The sequence below is a fragment of the Abramis brama genome, assembly GCF_963993115.1.
Source record: "Abramis brama genome assembly, chromosome: 3".
Lineage (NCBI taxonomy): Eukaryota > Metazoa > Chordata > Actinopteri > Cypriniformes > Leuciscidae > Abramis > Abramis brama.
The window spans coordinates 16,504,670-16,516,488 of NC_139965.1; the positions used below are offsets into that span (position 1 = coordinate 16,504,670).

The 11,819-nt window shown below is 39.6% G+C and overlaps 1 protein-coding gene across 2 annotated transcripts in view; it reads left to right on the plus strand.

The window, feature by feature from the left end:
- LOC311079603 (uncharacterized protein) overlaps positions 1 to 10,749 on the plus strand; it is an 11,936-nt gene extending 1,187 nt beyond the window's left edge. The window contains exons 1-8 of one of the 2 annotated variants that reach the window (XM_084109180.1): positions 1 to 795; positions 2,498 to 2,582; positions 3,408 to 3,599; positions 3,710 to 3,778; positions 3,961 to 4,062; positions 7,032 to 7,157; positions 10,058 to 10,189; positions 10,371 to 10,749. The exon at positions 1 to 795 is cut by the window's left edge and continues 1,187 nt beyond it. In XM_084109180.1, the coding sequence (XP_083965306.1) occupies positions 3,480 to 3,599; positions 3,710 to 3,778; positions 3,961 to 4,062; positions 7,032 to 7,157; positions 10,058 to 10,189; positions 10,371 to 10,415 (594 nt within the window). In that variant the 5' untranslated portion in view covers positions 1 to 795; positions 2,498 to 2,582; positions 3,408 to 3,479 and the 3' untranslated portion in view covers positions 10,416 to 10,749. Of the gene's footprint in view, positions 796 to 2,497; positions 2,583 to 3,407; positions 3,600 to 3,709; positions 3,779 to 3,960; positions 4,063 to 7,031; positions 7,158 to 8,725; positions 9,929 to 10,057; positions 10,190 to 10,370 lie in introns of those variants that run through there. The other variant, XM_084109181.1, reaches the window with a different exon arrangement.
- Positions 10,750 to 11,819: the final 1,070 nt, after the last annotated feature.

Consider the following 11,819-nt stretch of genomic DNA (forward strand, 5'->3'; position numbering starts at 1 on the left):
TTTTTATCAAAAGTGTTGTCAACTATCAACAGTAATTTGTATAAATAATGAAATAATGAATTCAATTTTTTTATATCATTATTATTTGATAATTTTTATTTTATATAATATTTTTTATTACATTATATGCCTGTTCTTATTATTATTTATCTTTATAGAGCTTTTTTGCCCAATGCCAGTACATAGACACTTTATAGTATTTTTATTGTGTGTGTCAAATCCAAAGCAGACCAAAAGCACATTAAAAATAGCCCCTATGAATCTAGCTGGTTACTGACTGAAAATCTCCCATACGCTCTTAAATCAAATATGAATATACAGTAGATTGATGTCAATTGTGGTCACAAGGCACACAAGAACTAATGGTTTTTGGCATCATTGACATTGCCTTTTTTATCTAAATGCCTGTTGTTGACTGGTCACATGTGCTGTCATTGAATAGAGCTCTGTTGATATAATATAAAGATATACTTTAGTGTTTAACAGAAAAAAACACAACACAGGTTTGGAACAACATGAGGTTCAATTGAAACAACAATTAATATAATTGTATGTTAATTATGTATGTTTTTGGGTGAACAATTCCAGTAAGATCAACAAGATTTTTTTAAATATGCTTATTTATTTCATTCACCTTATATTTATTTTATTTATTTTTTTCAGTCATTTCAAGAAAGAAATTCAGCATGCTGGGAAATAAAAGGCGTAAAAAACCTCTGCAGGACGCTGAGCATCACATTACCTGTGAAACCGACAAGCCTGGGCTTCGAGAGCAGTTCATCAGCAAATATAAAGGCAAGTATAAATTACTAAGCAGTTTAGTAATAACGTTAATCTACAAAACTGAGAATTTAATGTGAGGTGAGTCATATGGTTGTTAGGCCAACTAATATCCATGTTTCACAAGTTAAACAAAACCAGTTACATTTTTGCATTTCTGGTTCCATCAACCCAAAGTCAATGTTTATTTGCACATTCTGAACCCAGTTATGCATAATAAGCCGACAGTGCATGTGGTCATGTAAACGCAGACTAAGGTCACCATAAACAGCATAAGCATAAACCAATCGACACAGATAGATTTTTGCCCCTTATTTGCAGATTTGCCCGGCATGTAAACACATTAACCTCTGTGTTCTGTGGCTTATTGAAGGGAGCATGTGTGATGTGTGACAGGAAAGTGTCCTTATTGTGGATTAAAGCACATCCAGACAGAGCGAGTGTTTTCTTGACCCAAGAACCTCTTAAAAGAAGTAAAACTTCTCGTTCAGAAGTGGTACAGTCAAAATCCTGCACCCGATACTGCATGAGAGGAGAATATGAGTCTGGAAGTTTTCCTCTGAAATTCTGGAATACTCTTGGGCTTTATTTAACATCACAACTGACATGACATATGAAATACACAGTCAGATAAACGAATGGTTAGGTTTTGACGTCATTAACCTGATTTACTTATAAAGTAGTGGTTTACGTGGTTATTGGTTTGCATGTAAACCTGGATAATGGATTATTTCAAGAAGGTGATTTTATTTTGTTATCAGCGTATCGGTGTGCATGTAAACATGATCAATGGGTTTTGGTTAAATTCCTGAAATAAGATCCATGGTTAGCACAAGATCAAGATATTTTCACGCTTTACTCCACAACATAAAATAGTAATACTCTCTTGTGTGTTTTTTTTAAAAGCCTTTACTTGTCTGGTAAAAGGCAGTTGTTAACAAGTGTCTAAATGGGAGACGGGTTGTCTGGGACATTAAACGTCATCAGCTGAACAGATTAACTCATCTAGTCACTTTCACAGCCTCGTTGTGTTTATAATCGCACTCTTGCAAACTATTCTAGGTAGATGTAGGGATGGGGATGTATACATCACACAATCAGTCAAACATGCATTATAATAATGCAGAAACATTATAAATATTACACAGGGAGATGGATTTTAAAGCTTTAGAGTTCCTGGAGGCACATTTATCAACAACAACAAAAAAAAACCTCTATACTTTTATCTAAACTATAGAAGCCACATAAAACATCCATATACCACAAAGAAAAACTACCTGAAAGAGGTGCAAATAATAAACAAACAGAATTGTCTTTTAAAATAATGCAACACAGTTGTTGAAGCTTCATCGTAAGGAAGTTGAAGTTGGTCAACCGTGGTGTAGTTTATAGATTAACTTTAGCTTATTTTCTGCAAATCCCAGTGGGTTTTTGTGGAGGAAACCAGGGGATGTTCAACTACTACCGGGTTGGCCTGCAAAAATAGGTTTGTGTAAGAAAATGTATGTAATTTTAACTGTATAATTTTAAGACTTAAAAGTATAATGTAAAGTATAAAAAGCAAATCATGCTTTGAGATTAGCCTGACTTTTGACTATTTTCCTTAAGTAATTTCCCTTTCACATCTTATAATGTACGTCATATGGTAGAGAACTTTTAGTAATAAAATAATAGTTGACATTAAAGAAACTGCAGCTAATGTATTTCTCCTCTTTAGAGCTTTCTTCCGACCGAACTGAACACTACACTGAAGCTGAGAACACGTTCCTGTTTGATTTTCAGTGGCATGGCAAAAATTGGTGGTGAGTACAGAACTGGTGGATTGATGTAGTAAGGATGCTAAAATATCTGGAACTGTAAAATACTTAGGATGTGTTCATACCTGGAGTTCTGTTCGCTTGGTTCGTTTGGTCCGGGTCCGCTTAGTGTTCAGATTGGCATTTCTATTGTCAAACCTGTTATGCTTGACCAGTCTGTCCTTTTTAGGGTCACATCTTCCTGTTTTTGGTTCGTTTACATGTCTCTGGGTCCATGTTACATTCTTTTTTCATTCGAACCGCACCAGAGTTCGTTTGGAAGCCAACTGAGACCTATTTATTCAGCATCTGGATCCTCTTGTTTGGTGGCACCAGGTTTCAGATGGCAGTGTTCACACTTATTCAAATTAACCACACTAACAGTCTAAACAAACATGCCAGGTGTGAACACACCCTAATAATTAAAATTCATCATGAACTGACATTAAGAGTACTGAGTGAAGTTTCCTTGAGTCATCTAAATTGGCTTTCCCTGTATTCCCTAAAGAGAACAAAATGATTAATTTTAGATGCCTTTATCTGAGAGCTGAGAGGATGTTGCAGTGCGCCATTTAATCTCATATATCATATAGATCAGTGGTTCTCAGACCCTCCTCTCTGCAGATTCTGTATGTCTCCTTCACCTGACACACTCAGATGAGTTCATAGAGCTGTGTTCTGATGATGAACTCCTCATCTGAATCAGGTGGATTAAAACACCAGACATACAGCATATGCAGAGTGGTGGGTTCCCAGGACTGGGGTTCAGAACCACTTATAATAACTGTACATGTCTAGCTAGTACTGAGTGGTCATTTTATGTCTTTATAGCATGGATGCATCTAAAGAAGACTCGTCCTTGGGAAGACTTATGTAAATGATGAAACCAGAAATACTTGCAAAATGAGAACCGTTGAAGTGAGCAGAAAACCTCACCTGTGTCTCTTTGCTGTACGAGACATTCTACCAGGGGAGGAAATCACTTACAATTATGGCGACTCAGATTGGCCATGGCGAGTCAAGGTACTATCAAGAAAATGCTAAAGAGATTAATCAGTAATTCTCACAAATCTCATAATCTTAACTCTCATTCTGATTAGTTACCATGTGATTGTGGTCTCATATTTCTCAAGCCTTTGAATAAAGCATCAGCAGAATCCACTGATAAAAAGCCAGCCAGCAGTTTGGGTCTGCAGAAATCGGTAAGTCCACTTTAAAACATCTGTATCATTATATTATTGACTCTTTCAGCGTAGAGTTGTGTGTGAAAGAAATGATAGATAACGTGTAGGACAGCTAGAGGAATGAACATGAACAAGTTTTTCTGTCCTTTACAAATATTCTGATTTTTTTGATATTCACTGGTTTCTTTTCTGACATCCAGCCCCATTGTTCAGCTTCTGTTTCTTCTCCTGAATTGGACAAGGTGAACAGCAATGGTCCATATAAGCAGTCAGGCAAAGCAATAACATCAATGAATAAAACGGTAACCATCTCATACATGCAGCAACTATCTACTGATGTTTACTGCCAGCTAGTTGAAAGTGCAGTGAGTGATTTCTGAGAAACACTATTGATATTTGAAATCGACACCCAAACAGACACACCCCTCCCTTCATTGCTCGGCCCCCAAAATAATGAACACGCAACACAGGCAACCACTAACAGCTGGCGCTCAGGTGTTCAACTCGAAAAGATCTTTATCGCTGGCAAACCATAGGATGCTTTTTAAAGGTTTGGTTTTAGTTGATTGTAGGTGCATATCCACTTCATCCAGCACACGTGTGTAATAGAAGTGGGAAGTTCGGATCATTTTACTGACTCAGATCTTTAAATCTCGTTCATCAAAATGAACAAATCTTTTTTCGAGTTATTTCGTTCATTTCAGCAGAATGTATTTAAAATGTTACATGTTAGCCAAATTCCCCAAACACATCAAATGTTGATCGCATTTAGAATAAGAAAAGAATTGCAATGCAAGAAAAATGCCATATTATGAGAAACAGTTAATTTATTTATTTGGGTCTTCAGGCTATACATTCTGTTAGTTTACCTCACCTCCTGATCTAAGCCATTCGATCATCCCGTGATCCTCATAAACTGAGCTTTGCAGTCTGTAGTACCAGATACAGTATTGATTAGTTCACGTTTCGAGTCTATCGACTTTGGGTTCAAGTCATTCGTGCATCACGTGACAGCCCCATATAGGCTGAGCTATGCAGTCGCTACCGGATACAGAATTGATTAGTTCATCTTTTGAGTTTTCGTGGACTTGATAGGTGAACTAATCATTTATCTTTCCGGTACTGACAGCATAGCCTCTGTGGGACTAGTGTTGCTTTCGTCAACGAAAATTATGACGAAATATTGTCGTCAACGAACCGTTATCACCTGACGAAAACGAGACGAGACGAGACGTAAATGCTGGTCATGTGACGATGACTAAAATACATGTATAATGCAATATCGTTGACGAATAAAAACGAGACTAAATGTGATTTACACAATAAAAACTATGCTAAAATGTTTCTTCATTTTCGTTGACCAAAACGAGACGAGACGAAATGTTATAACGTCACGACGAATGAGAGAGTTGTGCGTGAACCCATAGCTTTGTCAGCTTTAAATTCTGGTTTGCGATCTGGTCACCCGACCCGATTATCAGCGAATTTAACAATATTACTCCATTAGTTATTCCATTAAAATGTCTCATTGGTATATTTGACACATTCATAATCATTACTTTTGCCGGTTCTTTGTGACAGCTGTTATGTGCGTTATTAGCAGTGTCTCTGGTTACATGAACGCGTCACCGCATCAGCACCAGAACATGGAGATTTTATTTTAGAGAATAATCGCACAACCTATTCAATATTCTAGAATTAAATAAACTAATCGAATATCCAAAAATCGTGACTCATCCCTGCATGGAATCTCTTGTTTCTTTTCCCAAATCTTCACTCACGTCTCACCCATTTTCTAAAGGGATTATAAACGTGTCTTCATTGGTTTGCTTTTAATTAGGCCTATTATATTTGTATTCTTTACTGTGGTAAAGTAGAAAAACACTGTAGGACAGATAGCCTACATTTGTACTTGCATGTCAAATTATTTTTAACACAGTTTGTGCTTGTTATTAGACATAGGGCGCGTCAAGTTTAGTTGTAAAGCGCGTTTCACACGCGCGGGTGATTTTTAGTTTCACTTTCTCTGGCAGCGCAATCTCAAACATAGCCTAAATATTTCGCCCTTGTGGAGGATAAAATTCGCTCTTCAGACCAATTTACATCAAGTAGAAAACACGAAGATATCATAAAGAGATCGATGGTCTCTTTCCTGCTCGTGTCCCACATCCCTCTCAAAGCGCAGAGTGGTAGGCTATCACGCGTCTTTGTGTGGAAATATAAAACGAGTTTTTATTTTTTTAAATAACCCCCAACCACCGCCGGTAGTTGGTCCATTACCGCGGTGGTAAAAAAAACTGCCACCGTCACAGCCCTATACTAAATATAATAAGATAACCTTGTTTGAAATTCTATATTGACTGGGTTAAATAGAATTACATTACTAAAAAGAAACTAAAATACAATTTTCATTGACTAAAACTAGACTATAATGTCATCAGTTTTCGTCGACTAAAACTAGACTAAAATGTCATCAGTTTTCGTCGACTAAAACTAGACTAAAATGTCATCAGTTTTCGTCGACTAAAACTTGACTAGACTAAAAAGAGTATGAACGTGACTAAAACTAATAAAAACTAAAACGAAAGCTTGACACAAAGACTAGACTAAAACTAAAATTAAAACAGGCCGCCAAAAACAACACTATGTGGGACTGACCGGAAGAACGAAAGACTTGGACCCGAAGTCTCGAGAGATGAACTAATCATTTCTGTTTCCAGTACAGAACCCATGGGATGTTGGGCATGTGCGGTCAGCGCAAAATGAACGAATCACTCTCTGAGACAACTCGGTAGTCCCGAGTCATATTAAAGATTCGTTCATGACGACCCGTCACTAGTGTATAAACGCTTCAAATGATACAAAATTGTATTGCCATTAGAAATGTACTTATGTACCCACACTTATGTAAAATGTACCCACAATTAAAACAAACAAACTAAAAATGACTTAGATGGTATGGAGTAAATGTAGCGCCTTACTACCAACCTCTGCTAGTTAAGTATAGTTATTGGTTCAGAGTTTAAATGTCTGACTCTGAACCAATGTAACTATTAATGTGACTATTGTCACAATTTGTATGTAAAGTTTGTATAAATGTTTGTTTAGAGTTTTTATTTTATTAATGATCTTTGCTTTGAAATGTGCAAAACATTTTTTGTTCACTCCTACAGTGTGTTTGTTCTTGTCTGAAATGGGTGCCACAGTTTTCAATATTGCTAATGTACATTTTATTCTTGTTTAAGCTAAATACCTCTTTATATATCTGCAGAAGCGGTTTCAATCAAGATTGGCAAAATTAAGACAACATCATGAAGATTGCTATGAACGTTTTAACAGAGCAGAAATTGAAAAGGAACACAAGATTGCTAAACAGCAATCACAAAAAGTTTGTTTGGTGAGTAATATGTGAACATAATCACACTATTCTGTGATCAACGCCTCAGTCAATTAACGGTTAATTATTTTATTATTCATTTATTTTATTAATTAACAGTTTGCTTAGTCCTTTTGCTTTTAGACCTTATATTTTTATTCAAATTATATTTCAAGCTGTCACAGTCATCCTCAGTCGCATCCACATCTGATGCACCCTCTTCATCGGCACCCTGTGCTTTGTCCACCTCTATAATGGCCTCATCAACCTCATGCTCTCCTGCCCTGTCCTCATCACCGTCACCAGCTCCTGCGCCACCCATGCCACCTTCATCCTCGCCTGGGCAGCCTTCATCATCCTCGCCTGGGCAGCCTTCATCATCCTCACCTGGGCAGCCTTCATCATCCTCACCTGGGCAGCCTTCATCTTCATCATCCTCATCCTCGCCTGGGCAGCCTTCATCATCCTCACCTGGGCAGCCTTCATCTTCATCATCCTCATCCTCGCCTGGGCAGCCTTCATCATCCTCATCCTCCCCTGGGCAGCCTTCATCTTCATCATCCTCGCCTGGGCAGCCTTCATCATCCTCGCCTGGGCAGCCTTCATCATCCTCACCTGGGCAGCCTTCATCATCCTCACCTGGGCAGCCTTCATCATCCTCGTCCTCGCCTGGGCAGCCTTCATCTTCATCATCCTCATCCTCGCCTGGGCAGCCTTCATCATCCTCACCTGGGCAGCCTTCATCTTCATCATCCTCATCCTCGCCTGGGCAGCCTTCATCATCCTCATCCTCCCCTGGGCAGCCTTCATCTTCATCATCCTCGCCTGGGCAGCCTTCATCTTCATCATCCTCATCCTCGCCTGGGCAGCCTTCATCATCCTCACCTGGGCAGCCTTCATCTTCATCATCCTCATCCTCGCCTGGGCAGCCTTCATCATCCTCATCCTCGCCTGGGCAGCCTTCATCTTCATCATCCTCACCTGGGCAGCCTTCATCTTCATCATCCTCACCAATCTAAAGAGACAAACACCTTGTCTGGTGATAAGACTTTTATTCAGTCAATGCCATCACCAAAGACGGAACTGCCAAAGGCGTACAACAAGAAGCAGTATTGCCTTAATTGCTCTAAGCCATATTCAAAAATGGCCAGACACCTTGAGTTTGTCCATCGCAACGAAGTGGGGGTTGTAAAGGCAATAGCATTTCCAAAACATTCCAAAGAAAGACGAGTACAGTTGAACCTCCTTAGAAAAAGGGGCAACTTTGCCCACAACACAGATGTGGTGAGACAAGGACATGGGGAGATGATTGCCTGCTACCGTCCAAAAAATAGACAAAGAGCCAAAGAATTTATTCACTGCATTTACTGCCAAGGGCTTTATAATAAGCGTAGCCTTTGGAAACATATCAAAAACTGTCCTCTGAAACCTAAAGATGATGATGCCCAGGGCAGGAAAAGAGTTCGACCTCTGTGTGCTCTAAACACACCAGTCGGCTTAGAAGTGAGCAACAGTTTCAAGAAAATAGTGTCCTTTATGAACTATGATGAAGTTTCGCGTGTAGTTCATACTGACAGATGCATCTTTACTTTGTAGTCAGACAGTGTTCCTTTCTCCATGGCCATTAGGACTTTACTCATTTTTGCCAGCTGTAGTGTTCCCTCTGGTAACCGGTAATACTGTCTGTGGATTCTGATATCGTGACCAAGGAAATCATCCAGTTGGTCTGCTTCATTCTCATTAAGGTTAAGAATTTTAGGCATGGTTGCTATGTGTTTCCTGAGCCTAGTTGATGACAGTGCTTCGGGGTTCTTTATGCCACATTCGCAAGCAGCTTTGTTGATGCACTCTCCTCCTCTGTATAGACAGACATTGCTCCACATCTAGCAAACATAAAGGGATTCTCTGCTGGAACACCACAAAGCTCACGCGTTTCAACAAGAAGCTCCATAGCAGAAACCATGGAAGGCTTGAGGAGCACAGGAACCTTTCTCCCTCGTTTACCACAGATCTCAACTCTTGAGAAGTGCAGACACAGCTTCCTCTCAAACTCAGACAGACAGAAGGCAATGTCTTCGTGTAGAAGAATCCCTGCTTTTAAAAGCTGACAAAAGCATCTGGGATACCTCACCTTCTCTCCTTCGGTTGAACAGGATGACCTGGGACAGCGTGACCTTGGCTAGAGCAGCGTAGCTGTCAGCAGAAGAGCAAGATCTGAGCTTACTTAGGAGCTCATTGTGTTTCTTTTCAAGATGTGCGTGCAGGACTTTGACATCCTGAGTGAAACGAATGATCTATGGTGTGTTCCACTTGGCTTCTTTCAATGTAGTTATAGCACCAGCAGAAATGTACTCATTCCACCTTGCATGGTGTATTTTCCTGAAGTCACGGGCACACTCAGCACGCTCATGATCTCCATACGTCATGGCATTGCTCTCAACAATGCTACAGATCTTGTTTAAAGAATGCCCAAGTTTGAGAGCTAAAGAAGGAATGCGGTAGGAGTTTTTCTCTTCATCATAGCCAGATACAACTTTAACAGCTGCTATGACATGTTTGAAGTTAGTTGGTATGATGAAGTCTACCATTGTTCTCAGTGGGGTAATCTTCCTTGCTTCAAGAAGAAGTCTGCCTACTTCTCTCATCTCTTCTGTCTGATGTAATCATGTTTGGTCACATCAGACCCCATCCTGTTGAACAAGTGCTCCCCCAGCTGCTAATGGCCATGGAGAAAGGAACACTGTCTGACTACAAAGGAAAGAAACTTGATGACATTGAAATCGACCCAAATGGTATGAGTATACTTGGACTGTCTGTGTGTATCTGTTCTTTACATATTTGCAAAACAATGTATATAATCATGTCACAGATGGTAAGTATAAGCAATAAAGTGTTATTTTTTTTGTCAATGAATAATTTAGAGCAACTTGAGGCCCAAGGTGATTCCATGTCAAGTGATGAGGAGGATTACAGTGACCTATCTCAGACAACAGCACCAGCAGAGACTGATCAACCTGTTCAATCTGATCAATCTGTTTCACAGGAGGATCAAGGTAAGAAAAATCTCTTAACTACGCAAACAACAATAATCAAATAAACATGAATTAGCTCCATGCAGCAGTATCCAGCCAAATTAAAAAAAATACACATTAGTCTTGATTTGGTCTTTACTCACCAATTTAGTTGTACTGAGAATGTGTAATGAGTATTTACTTGTTTTTAACTATTTCATAGGTTCTTCAAACGCTCCAAAAAAGAAATGGGAGGACAGTGAGGTAAAAGCAGTAGAGAGACACATGATGAAGTTCATCAAGACATGCAACGTTCCTGGTAAGCAAGACTGTGAAAGATGCATTCACGCAGAGCCAGAAGCTTTGAAGCAGCGAATATGGACTGGTGTGAGAAATTATGTGCGGAACAGGATCACGACTCTTAAAAGAAAGGTGGTTTGTAGGGAGGCACAAACACTTTAACACATTTAACACACTTTGCACATTATGCTCTTTTTGTAAGAAATGGAGCTAAATTAAAAGAAATGAGGATAAAGGTATAGAAATTAAAATTGAGAGGCGCTCACGCTGTGTTTGCAAGACATTTTCATGCAATACATGTACTGCTCAATACAGCATCTGTTTGTACAAGAATAAAGTTCAACATAAGCCTAAATACCGATGAAGTGGGGTCTACATTGTATCAGTTTTATTTGGATAAACATGACAATATAACAGCGTGACTACATGAAAGGGGATTTCATTGTTATAAAAAACAGATTTGTGAGCATTAGTGGAACTAAAGGTGTGAGAATTAACACGTAATTGTTGTGTTGCAGTGGATTCGGCCAATCGTGGATCGGTTGTGTCGTCATCAGAGCTCGTGAGTCGCTCTGGAGAAGCTGCGCTGGCTGAGTCCTCCTGCTCTCCATTAGCTCTCGCCGTGCTCTGATACCATACGTCACAGTCACGGGGCTTCGCTGTCTGAAGTCGGACACAAGTTCTAACCGGCAAGAACTGCTCAAGTCAGCCGCCGATCGGTCTGCGCAGCGCTGCATGAAGTCCAACAAGCCTAATGCTCTCCTCCCTCTTTTCATCTCTTCACATTCTCTCCTCCCTCTTTTCATCCCTCTTTACATTCTCTCCTCCCTCTTTTCATCCCTCTTTACATTCTCTCCTCCCTCTTTTCATCCCTCTTTACATTCTCTCCTCCCTATTTTCATCTCTTCACATTCTCTCCTCCCTCTTTTCATCTCTTCACATTCTCTCCTCCCTCTTTTCATCTCTTCACATTCTCTCCTCCCTCTTTTCATCTCTTTACATTCTCATTCTCTCCTCCCTCTTTTCATCTCTTTACATTCTCTCCTCCCTCTTTTCATCCCCTTTACATTCTCTCCTCCCTCTTTTCATCTCTTTACATTCTCTCCTCCCTCTTTTCATCCCCCTTCACATTCTCTCCTCCCTCTTTTCATCTCTTTACATTCTCTCCTCCCTCTTTTCATCCCTCTTTACATCCCTCTTTACATTCTCTCCTCCCTCTTTTCATCCCTCTTTACATTCTCTCCTCCCTCTTTTCATCCCTCTTTACATTCTCTCCTCCCTCTTTTCATCCCTCTTTACATCCCTCTTTACATTCTCTCCTCCCTCTTTTCATCCCTCTTTACATTCTCTCCTTCCATTCTCTCCTCCCTAT